This window comes from Protopterus annectens, chromosome 6.part0, assembly GCF_019279795.1.
Source record: "Protopterus annectens isolate FY-2018-M chromosome 6.part0, PAN1.0, whole genome shotgun sequence".
In the NCBI taxonomy this organism is placed as follows: domain Eukaryota; kingdom Metazoa; phylum Chordata; order Ceratodontiformes; family Protopteridae; genus Protopterus; species Protopterus annectens.
Window position 1 is genome coordinate 1,554,382,801 of NC_056737.1, and position 12,500 is coordinate 1,554,395,300.

The following is a 12,500-nucleotide window of genomic DNA, read 5'->3' on the forward strand; positions in this document are numbered from 1 at the left end:
TAGGATATTGCTGCCCCGGGTGGGGGTGTGGATAAGTTGATCCATGGCACTGGAATTTATGAATTCCAGAAAATTTTGAGCACAAGAGTTGGTACATGAGTAGTTTTCCCAGTTAATGGTAGGGTAGTTGAAATCACCCATTATTAGTGTGTTAGGTTGTACCCTAATATTTTCCAGTGTATTAAGAAATGAGGAGTGGGAATCCTGGGGCATTGTGGGGGATCTGTAGCAAGCTACAATTTGGTTTGCGGTCTTGCCCAGAGTTAGCTGCATTTGGATAATCTCGGATGCATTATGCTGAGCAACTAGCCTGGAGGTGTGGATATCCTTAATGAATATGGACACGCCTCCGCCTTTAGTGTTTTGGTCCAGGTTAGATGGCCGAAAGGTGTGGTATGAATTATAGTCTGGTAATGCAGGGGTACTCTCTGGAGCCTTGAACCAGGTCTCTGTCACTGCACAGATGTCGATGTTCTCCATTTTAAGGAGTGCCTCGAGAGAGTGCATTTTAAGGTTTAGACTTCTAGTATTGAGTAGCAATACCCTCAGATTCTTCTTGCCTGTACCTGTTAGGGTGGTGAATTTGTCATTTGAACCTTGCCTAAAAAAGGCACTATAGGGGTGGCTAGAACCTTAGCCAATATCCGGAATCCCAGGGGCGACAGGTGCAGGCCATCTCTGGCAAGGCATTGTGGCTTGTTGATCATGTCATCCCAGGCAGACAGATACTGGATCCCCTTAGAATGACACCAGAAGCTTAGACAATTGTTGAAGTCAATCATTTTGTCCTTGTACTGTGGTATCATTCTGGGCGATGGCAGGATGCTACTCAGGGCTAGGTTCATACCTGCCTGGGCTACAAGATCGGACAGCTCCTCCATGTCCCTTTTCATGTAGTCCAAGGAGGTACGTCTCAGGTCATTCACACCAACATGGACAATGACAGTCATATTTGTACTTGTTGTGGAGTGACCTGAGTGCATGCATTATGTGGCGGATCCTGGCACCCGACAGGCAGTTGACAGTAACTTTCTCCTTGTTTAGCCTGGTGAGTGGAACATCAGCGTGCCTGACTATAGAGTTACCTATGACTAGAGTGCTGGGTATGTTGTTATGCCTTATGGGCTGTGGTTGAGTGGCACACTGAGTTTGTGGGCTATGTGTCATTTGGGTTGTGTTGGGGTTGGAGGTTGCTTGTGTTTCTACTTTGGAGGTCCCTGTTGCTTAGGCAGGTTTTTACTGAGAGCCTCCAAGAATGTAGGTGTGTGTTTTGTGTTTCTATGTGTGTGTTTTGGTGGTGTAGGTTTTGAGGGACTATGTGCTGTGTGGTGTGGTGCAAGTGTTTACCTTCTCCTCTTGACTGTCTAGTCCAGTCTTGGGTGAAGAAAGCTTTGCTTCCAGTTTGGCTATATAAGTGCATCTCTCACAGGTTGTAGTGTTGGGTGGTAGGAGGAGAGGGTTGTCTGTGTACATGAGGCAATTACTGCATTACCCCAAGATGCCCAGATTCATCAGGTAGACAGGAGAAAACATCGGGAGCTGACCCTTAGACATGCCTGGATATGTGCTTATTTGTTAAGTACTAGAAACTGTTTTCCTCTAGACAGTGGGGAAAATTGAGTGCTGTAGTAATTTGTAGCTTATTTAGTGCTTACAGTAAGTTCTGAACAAGTGCTGAGCTCAAAGAAACAGACTTGAGTGCTGAAACAAAAAACTGGCTAGTTCTAAGAAACAAAATTAAGCTAGAAGGCTTCTCTCCAACACAGAAAGGCTTCTCTCCAACACAGAAAGGCTTGGGGGCCTAGAAGCCTATAAATAGTCCTGGACACAGCAAATCTATATCCAGGCTAGACTACCCACAGGAAAGGCAGTAAACAAGCTTAGAAATTTTTTTTTTTGTTAGTGAAAAGAGAGAAAGGAGTAGCAGAAACTAAGCTGATTGGCCTTTTCAAATGTTCTCCCTGTATTGGGTAGAATGAGGTAATGACACTAGACTGGGAGGAGGGACCCAGATCAGATTTACACTAGGGGCGGGCAACTGCAAAACCACCAAGAGATGCTTAATAAAAGTGGACAATTTCCAGTTAATGCCTCACACACAGTGAAACTAGCTAGAAAAATATACAGTACACAAAGTGCAATAAATAACAAAGAAATAATGAACAAAATAAGCAAAAAAGGATACTTAATGTTATATATTATAGTTCCGAGTTTGCTCAGTGTTCTTCCTTCAATTAGCTCAGTGTGAAATGGCAGAAACAATCACAACTTAACTTCTTAGGTAACAGAAAGTTGAAACCTGAGACAACTTTTAAGAACAAAAGCACAAAAGAACCAATGAGGTGCTTAGTCTAAGCTGGAGTTCAGGTGACCTCAGTCAGCCAATGACCTTAAACAATTCTCTCTCACTGAAATGCCTGATGGCTTTGGCTAAACCAAGATGTCCCTGAATATGTGCTCAGACACACAGCCTCCACAAACATTAGGCCCAAATACAAGCCTGAATATGGACAATGCTACAAATATCCACACTACTTAGAAACAAACTGCAGAAATGTTTCTCACAGCAGAAAAGCAGCAGTGAGCCTTTAAATGAAAGTTTTAAACAGCTAAAGGAGCCTCTAGAGAAAGTGTTTAACTGCAACAAGTTATCAGAAACAAACAACCCAACAGATGCTTAATAAAAGTGGACAATTTCCAGTTAATACCTCACACACAGTGAAACTAGCTAGAAAAATATACAGTACACAAAGTGCTATAAATAACAAAGAAATAAAGAACAAAATAAGCAAAAAGCAGGATACTTAATGTTATATATTATAGTTCCGAGTTTGCTCAGTGTTCTTCCTTCGATTAGCTCAGTGTGAAATGGCAGAAACACTCACAACTTAACTTCTTAGGTAACAGAAAGTTGAAACGTGAGACAACTTTTAAGAAAAAAAGCTCAAAAGAACCAATGAGGTGCTTAGTCTAAGCTTTAATCCAGGTGACCTCAGTCAGCCAATGACCTTAAACAATTCTCTCTCTCACTCAAATGCCTGATGGCTTTGGCTAAACCAAGATGTCCCTGAATATGTGCTCAGACACACAGCCTCCACAAACACTAGGCCCAAATACAAGCCTGAATATGGACAATGCTACAAATATCCACACTGCTTAGAAACAAACTGCAGAAATGTTTCTCACAGCAGAAAAGCAGCAGTGACCCTTTAAATGAAAGTTTTAAACAGGTAAAGGGGTCTCTAGAGAAAGTGTTTAACTGCAAAAAGTTATCAGAAACAAACCCCCCCAACAGATGCTTAATAAAAGTGGACAATTTCCAGTTAATAACTCAAACACAGTGAAACCAGCTAGCAAAATATACAGGACACAAAGTGCTATAAATAACAAAGAAATAAGGAACAAAATAAGCAAAAAAACAGGATACTTAATGTTATATATTATAGTTCCGAGTTTGCTCAGTGTTCTTCCTTCAATTAGCTCAGTGTGAAATGGCAGAAACATTCACAACTTAACTTCTTAGGTAACAGAAAGTTGAAACCTGAGACAACTTTTAAGAAAAAAAGCTCAAAAGAACCAATGAGGTGCTTAGTCTAAGCTTTAATCCAGGTGACCTCAGTTAGCCAATGACCTTAAACAATTCTCTCTCACTGAAATGCCTGATGGCTTTGGCTAAACCAAGATGTCCCTGAATATGTGCTCAGACACACAGCCTCCACAAACATTAGGCCCAAATACAAGCCTGAATATGGACAATGCTACAAATATCCACACTACTTAGAAACAAACTGCAGAAATGTTTCTCACAGCAGAAAAGCAGCAGTGAGCCTTTAAATGAAAGTTTTAAACAGCTAAAGGAGCCTCTAGAGAAAGTGTTTAACTGCAACAAGTTATCAGAAACAAACAACCCAACAGATGCTTAATAAAAGTGGACAATTTCCAGTTAATACCTCACACACAGTGAAACTAGCTAGAAAAATATACAGTACACAAAGTGCTATAAATAACAAAGAAATAAAGAACAAAATAAGCAAAAAGCAGGATACTTAATGTTATATATTATAGTTCCGAGTTTGCTCAGTGTTCTTCCTTCGATTAGCTCAGTGTGAAATGGCAGAAACACTCACAACTTAACTTCTTAGGTAACAGAAAGTTGAAACGTGAGACAACTTTTAAGAAAAAAAGCTCAAAAGAACCAATGAGGTGCTTAGTCTAAGCTTTAATCCAGGTGACCTCAGTCAGCCAATGACCTTAAACAATTCTCTCTCACTAAAATGCCTGATGGCTTTGGCTAAACCAAGATGTCCCTGAATATGTGCTCAGACACACAGCCTCCACAAACACTAGGCCCAAATACAAGCCTGAATATGGACAATGCTACAAATATCCACACTGCTTAGAAACAAACTGCAGAAATGTTTCTCACAGCAGAAAAGCAGCAGTGAGCCTTTAAATGAAAGTTTTAAACAGCTAAAGGAGTCTCTAGAGAAAGTGTTTAACTGCAACAAGTTATCAGAAACAAACAACCCAACAGATGCTTAATAAAAGTGGACAATTTCCAGTTAATACCTCACACACAGTGAAACTAGCTAGAAAAATATACAGTACACAAAGTTCTATAAATAACAAAGAAATAAAAAACAAAATAAGCAAAAAAAAGTATACTTAATGTTATATATTATAGTTCCGAGTTTGCTCAGTGTCCTTCCCTTGATTAGCTCAGTGTGAAATGGCAGAAACACTCACAACTTAACTTCTTAGCTAACAGAAAGTTGAAACCTGAGACAACTTTTAAGGAAAAAAGCTCAAAAGAACCAATGAGGTGCTTAGTCTAAGCTGTAGTCCAGGTGACCTCAGTCAGTCAATGACCTTAAACAATTCTCTCTCACTGAAATGCCTGATGGCTTTGGCTAAACCAAGATGTCCCTGAATATGTGCTCAGACACACAGTCTCCACAAACACTAGGCCCAAATACAAGCCTGAATATGGACAATGCTACAGATATCCACACTACTTAGAAACAAACTGCAGAAATGTTTCTCACAGCAGAAAAGCAGCAGTGAGCCTTTAAATGAAAGTTTTAAACAGCTAAAGGAGCCTCTAGAGAAAGTGTTTAACTGCAACAAGTTATCAGAAACAAACAACCCAACAGATGCGTAATAAAAGTGGACAATTTCCAGTTAATACCTCACACACAGTGAAACTAGCTAGAAAAATATACAGTACACAAAGTGCTATAAATAACAAAGAAATAAAGAACAAAATAAGCAAAAAAACAGGATACTTAATGTTATATATTATAGTTCCGAGTTTGCTCAGTGTCCTTCCTTCAATTAGCTCAGTGTGAAATGGCAGAAACACTCACAACCTAACTTCTTAGTTAACAGAAAGTTGAAACCTGAGACAACTTTTAAGAGAAAAAGCTCAAAAGAACCAATGAGGTGCTTAGTCTAAGCCGTAGTCCAGGTGACCTCAGTCAGCCAGTGACCTTAAACAATTCTTTCTCACTGAAATGCCTTATGACTTTGGCTAAACCAAGATGTCCCCGAATATTTGCTCAGACACACAGCCTCCACAAACACTAGGCCCAAATACAAGCGTGAATATGGGCAATGCCACAAATATCCATACTACTTAGAAACAAACTGCAGAAATGTTTCTCACAGCAGAAAAGCAGGATTTTCTTTCTCTGTTCCTCTAAAGTGACACCGGGAAGGTGAAAGCATTGACTGTGAACAAAGTCATGCATCATGGAAGTTCCCTTTAAGGCCATTTTGGAGTTCAACAAATTAGAAAATAATAACTATATAGTTTGATACAGAGGCATTAGTAATGCTGGAAAACATATGCTTTATTCCAATTTCTGGGTGCAGTTCTTCAATATTGGTTTCATAATTTGTCCTTCTGCCTTGCTATTCTCTTAATTCCTGATTTTAGTTATTATGCTTTTACCTTTTATTGGCTCAGACTTTTAGCCAACAATTTGGTTTCTCTATGGTTATTATCAAAAACTAGTTTGTTTTGAAGTAATTGCTTTATATTCATTCAGGTTTTCTAAGTATTCGTGCACAGTCATTCTAGTTTCTTTCAGTTGCTCTTCAACTTTCTCTGTGCCACATTTTTTTTTCTTTGCTTGTGTAAACATCTCTTATTTTATAGCCGTCTAGAGAGGTAATTTGTCTACATATCCTAGTTGCTTTCATTGTGACTTCATTTCTTTCTATAGTTTATAGTTATCCCTGTTTTTTCACAGGTCTTTACTGCTTAGGTTGTGGTCTAATAACATTTCAGTTAAAGTTTGATCCAACCAGTCATTAAACGGCTTCCTTTTCAGAAAACTAGTTGAAAATGACAGTGTTTGTCACAATATACTTTTATTTGCTAATAAAACTTAATTTGTATAAATTTATGGCCTGGCACTGTTTACGGATGTGTTTTTATGGTTTTGACCATGTTACAGTATTATTTTGATATATGACATCTATCTTATCTTGCCTAGGAACCGTAATTTACTGAAAATGTCTATATTTAACTTCTTCTACTGTATTTTTATTACATCAATAGTCACAAATGTGTGCATATATTTCTGTAAGTTTCTACTTTCACCTTGTAGTCTCTGGTATATTGGCTCTCCAGAAACATCTTCCGTATTTCCTGTAATGTTCCAGTCTCCTGCTACTGTCATACATCCTTGAAAAAAGGCCATATCTTCTCCGAAAATGTCCTTTATATCTTATCTCACTACTTTTGGTGGAATGTATAGTGTAGCTAGTGTAATTTTTGCACCCTGCCAACATCCTTTCCTCACTATACATCTTAACTTCCCATCTTTCACTTGTTCCGCAATCTTTTTCTTGTACTCTTTTTAATTAATATTAAGACGCCTTTCTTTCACTCTTCTTTTTTCCATCAAAGAACTCCTCCATACCATGTTCTTTGCACAGGTTTCATGTTGTCTGTGATTCAAGTGTGTTTTCCGTAACATTATTAATTGGACATTGCTATTGTTAATACAGGTCAGTACCTTTTTATTAAATCTACAAACCCATTTGTATTCCCAACAAATTAATCAAATTGTGGCATAGTAGATAGCATATTTTACAGTACCTCACTTATAGTATTTTTTTCTATAAAATGGCCCTACTTAGTCTGTTTTCATCACGTTGTGTGCCCATATATCTTTCTGTAGTATTGTCTCAGATGAACATGATCTCTTTTTAAAACACGCAAGCTTTTCTTACCTCACCCTTCTCAAAAAGTAAACAACATATTAAGTATGTACATGTTTTGCAAAGCCATAGTTTATACAAACGGCCAAATAAAGCTTTTTCCAATGTTTCTATTATTCAGATGCAGTTGGACAGAATAACAACTCTTTTATAATCTGTTATCTTAATTAGGCAGTTGTCACAGAATTTAGGGTTGTGAACTGTAGTTCCTGCGGTACCAGGTTTGATTCTCTCAGGCCTCATGCACCTTCTGTCAGACTTTGAGCAAATGTTTTTTAAAAAGGACTGCATATCCAGTGGGCCTACCTGGTTAACAAATGAGTATTGTTATTTTTATTATCATCATCATTATCTGTTTATTTTCTTGTCTGCATTATTTTATTTATAAAGTTGCCCCTCTCTCTTTGTGCTGCTAAATAGCCATTAAATACTTCAGGTACAGCAGATGTTTTAAAACATCAAGCTTTATTATCCAGACATAGCAATTCCACCCTCTTGCAAAATAAATGATCAAGGAAGGTGAATTACCTTTTAAGAGAACTGGAGACATGCTAGTCTGGACAAATAAGACGAGGAATGAAATGCAGTAATTATTTGTTCAGTGGTAGCTACAGATAACAGTGATTCTGAAATATTTTCCAGTGTGCAAGTTTGACGTTTTAGTTCTACCAATGACCTTCATTCAACAACTTTCCTCCAGTCAGTGTTTCCAGTGCATTAGTTTTGTGATTCTTGATATCTATCCTCTTTTCAGTCCACTTACTTATTCATTTTGCAGTCCGAACACATGCATTACCAGAACTAATTGTATAGAATATTATCCATTGTTTTTATCATATAATACATTCATTTCATTTTGATTTATCAGTCATTTACTTCTCTTCCCTTCCCTTATGCATTGATGTTGTATCTTTAGTAGAAAAAAAAAACAAGATAAAAACAGTATGTAGTTTGAAAACAGGGATTTTAGTCAGACAGCATGCAGTATAGTTTCCCCCAATAAGTTAAATATAAACTTTAATTTTTAATTAAAATTTCATCTAGTACTTGCTGATTTCAATGATTTTAAAGTGTAATTCAGAATGCTTCACATTTTAAGACTGTCACATTTTTTGTAATATAAACATTTATCTTTTTTAAAGCAGTATCCTCATTTGAAGATCCCACTGCATTTTTTATGGAGTCTTCAACATTTTTTGAAAACTATTTCATCTTCATTTTCTTTTCATCATTTTCTTTTGGAAAACAGGGATGGACTTTGCAGGAAGTCTCTCCCTCAAAGTACTCATCATGGGCTTTTCTGCACATGTTTACTGGTTGCTTGTGCCCTCACCACCTTTTCCTGCCTCCAACTTTTGTTTTTGTCTATCTTTTCATCTTGTGCCTGTCTAGAGTCTTTGTAGGTTTTTCATCTGTTTAGATAGAAGACTTAAAGTAGAACAGGATACATTAACTTAAAACAAAGTCATTTTTTGCAGAGTCTTATGGAAGGAAGAAAAGCATTTCTGTTAGATTCTGTTAGTAATGAAAAGCTGTTATCCGCATAAACCCTTGTGTCTCAAGCCTTTAAGATTGTTCACTTCGTCTGTGAAATAGACAGTATCTCCTCTTTTACCTGATGTGTGCTGTTTAATTAGTGTAGGTATTGGTTGCTTTCTTAGTTTCACATAGGGGCCATTTACTGTATGTGCTTCCTGTATTTTAATGTCATCGTTAGGTAAGTACAGACCCACATGCTTCATAAAACTATTTACAATCCTTCCCTTCAGATTGTTCTGGAACTGCTGTAAACTTCATCTTGTCTCTGTGTGATGTAACCTCAAGTTCATACAGTTTGTGTGCCATTTATTCATATTTTAAATGTTTTTCTACCATTTTTCTTTCATTTACTTTTCAGAAGTTTGCATATGCACTATTTCCTCTAAATGCCAGATTAATCCTCTTTTGTTACCTGCAGCCTTCTATTATTTGTCTCTGTGTATTCTAAAAGAGATCCACTTTTCTTGAAAATCTCAGAATGCATCTGGTCATTTTTTGTCTGTTGGGTGAGTATTCTCCTTCTGTTGCCATTACCATCTGCTTTTTCCAGTTCTGATCCCCACACTGCTTTGTTTCCTTCTTAGCTTTCATAATTATTGTCTGTTTACTTTATTTTTCTTTTCCTTGTTGACCTTCTGGAAGTCATAGAATCTTCAGCTGAAAACTGGAATCCTTAGTAAGATTGAATCTTTACAGTAGTTTGCAGGCTTTTACTAATTTCAACTGTTCACTGCTCAGAGCTCTGTTTTAACTACTTAAATTGCTGCCACTGTATAGGAACTCTGGCTCCAAGTAATTTTGAAGCTTTTGTACCATCACTTGATATCCTGTCCTCCTTATTGAAACTTAAATGTACTGTAAACGTTTAGAGCTGCAGGTCTGCACTTTGCAAAAATGTAGCACACTACATCTTTCCAGGCTTCTGAGATGTTTTGCTTGTAGTTGGGGAATAGACTTTGTTTATACAATTTCGAGTTTAACTTAACACTGAAGAAAGGATATTTCTAGATGGCAGCAGCTAAATCATCTCTCAAATGCCAGAGAACTTATCTTCAGTTACTTCTGACATCTTACTGCATTTGGGATATTCAGGAGGGCTTAGATGAAGAGATAGACATCAGCTACATGTAGCCAGCTTCGTCACCATATGTTTCAAACGTCACAGTACTTGCTTGTGCACTTTAAATTGTGGCACTGGCTCGAAGCATTAAATATCTTAAAAAGCTAATGAATACATTGCATGTTTATGCTGGTGAGTCTTCATGGAGGAGGGACCACTGAGCATTTGGTATGACTCTTATCACTTGTAAGGGGAATAAGAACACATAAAAAGGAACTGGTGTGTATAAGTACAATTATCTTTTGCAAGAGGAATAATAAGAGGGAATGGTAAGAAAGATGTGGAACCCACACAGTAACGTTATACTTAGGGAGAGAGAAAAGTGATCCAGTGTAGTGGTGATCTTCTCACTATCCAGCAGTTAAGAGGGGCAATAAATGAGCAGATTCTTATGTTTCAGGGGTGTCTGGGTTTGGGAAAGGGCAGGGTATGAGGAATAATGGACATAGGTAATGTGAAAACTGCAGCGTTAGCAATGCACCTTGTCAACACCAGCAGCAAGGCTGTATGCCTAAGTATCCTTATGGACTAGCTGTTATTTCAGATCATTGAATAGTACTGCAGCTTTTGGAAATATGGTCCTTTTCCTTCTTTTTTCTGCAATATCATTAAATCCAAAGATAATTAAGCATGTTGTCATGAAGGTTTGAGTATCATAATGTTGTAAGCCCTGTCTGTACATTTTTTCTTGAAAACCTGAGTCTTATGAGCAGCAGGAAAGAAGATGCCTGGAAGCCACCCCATTTAGGTTAATGACTAATATAGTCTTTATTATGTAATAGCCAGGAGAGAGAGCACCAGTGACTTAGTGAATGTGACACTGCAAGGATCAGTAATGAAGTGTTGACCACAGTTTTGAGATTTCATGACAAAACCTGTCAGTGCTGCACTGCTTGCATCATGCCTGCATGTATTTCCCCCTTGATTGTAGCATTTAGAAAGTGCACATTGATAAGTGCAGACATAGCAACTTTAGATTTTTTTGGTTCACTTTGCCTCTGTTTTTTGTTGATCATCAGCCCCCTCAGACCAATCAGCCCTTACATTCTCCATCACCAGGGGGATAATGGAATGGGAAGGATCATCATTAAGAAAGCCATCAAGGGTAATTTGTGATGTATATTTTATTATTTTTGCAGCAGGAATCTCCCTATGTGTACTCGGTGTAGTGTAGGGGTGGAGATGTGCAGTGGTATGACTGCAAAGGATGTCCCCCACTTTTGCAGTAGGCAATTCCATTCCAGCAGCCCCACCCTCCCCCTGAAGCATGGTAGGTGGTTTCCCTACTAGTGAAAGTACACCTGATCTTTGGTCCTGTGAGTGCATGTAACTCTCACTACCTTTCAGCCCCACTGAGAGGTGAGTTGGCCATGTCTTTCACTCTTTCTTACCTTCAGATGTTTGGGCCACTAATCAAACCCTAGTCTCCTGGATCACATTCAGGACTCCATATTTCTGTGCCATGAAGCCAGGATATAATTTTTTTCTTCTCTTTTTTTTAATTTATTTTTTATTTTATTTATTTATTTATTTATTTATTTTTTAGTGAAAGAATATGATATCACTGTGGTGATGTCCTGTCTGTAGTAATGAAAGGGGATGATTACGCAACATGTTATAGTGGACATGGAGAAGAAATTGTCATACTACTGAAAAATAAGTATTTAATGCAGATCTACATGAGTAGGTAATATTTTGTAAAATGGCATTACTGGTGTGTCTTAAGGAACTGATATCACTTTTTTCCCATTTTTAGGAACAAGTATCTGAAAGCAAATCCCTAGAAAAAGGTGAGTTTCAAACTTCTGACTCAAGCAATTCATTTGCACTTATTGATCTGTACTATGACATTGTGAAATCTGTGTAACAATAGCATTGCACTATTGATTTTGCTGCAAAGCATATTTTGAAATAATCAGAAATAAATGTAATTTCAAAATGTAACTCTGATATATTGATAATTATTAAAAAAAAGGTAAATTAAAACTTCCTAAGTGGACTAGCTGTATATTTCATGGGTGTGTCATAAACTGCAGGAATTCTTAAAAAATACCATGCAGCAAATGCAATCAGTGTTTGGGTGTAACTATACATCACATAGAACAGTTATATTTTTTAGGTTCAAGATATGGTTCAAGGACAGAGCTTTTGTGATTGATACTTAGTATCCTTAATAATGTTATTAGTGAAAAAAAACTTTCACTTTGCACTGAAAAACTGAAATAGCACCAACACTGTCGGAACTAGGTGTACTGTTAACAAGGCTGATGGATGAGGAGGAGAGTATGACTGAAAGGAATCAGAGGCAGACATTTTGGTATATGTGGGTCATCTGTATGCAATATTTAGACTGGACTAAACAAAAGGACAAGCTGTAAGAAGGAACAAAGCTGAAATGGCACTGTCAGTACTGATTACACTTTAAAATGGCTGGTAGATGAGGAATATACTGGTAATATGATATATAGGAGTTAGAGACAGGCATTTGTGAATATGTGGATCGCCTGGATGCAGTATTTAGGTTATAGTGCGTAAAAGGAGGTAAAGAGTTAAAAAGGAGCATGACTGATGCCAACCCATCTGAGATCCTTAGTAAGATTGAGCCTTCATG

General features: G+C 37.6%; 1 protein-coding gene across 1 annotated transcript in view; it reads left to right on the forward strand.

Annotated features, from left to right (window-relative positions):
• The window catches only part of LOC122804002 (protein mono-ADP-ribosyltransferase PARP14-like), a 1,683,704-nt gene that overhangs the window by 326,888 nt on the left and 1,344,316 nt on the right, over positions 1-12,500 (forward strand). Inside the window, exon 3 of the mRNA XM_044073683.1 lies at positions 11,646-11,679. Coding sequence (XP_043929618.1) covers positions 11,646-11,679 — 34 coding nt within the window. The remainder of the gene's footprint in view (positions 1-11,645; positions 11,680-12,500) is intronic.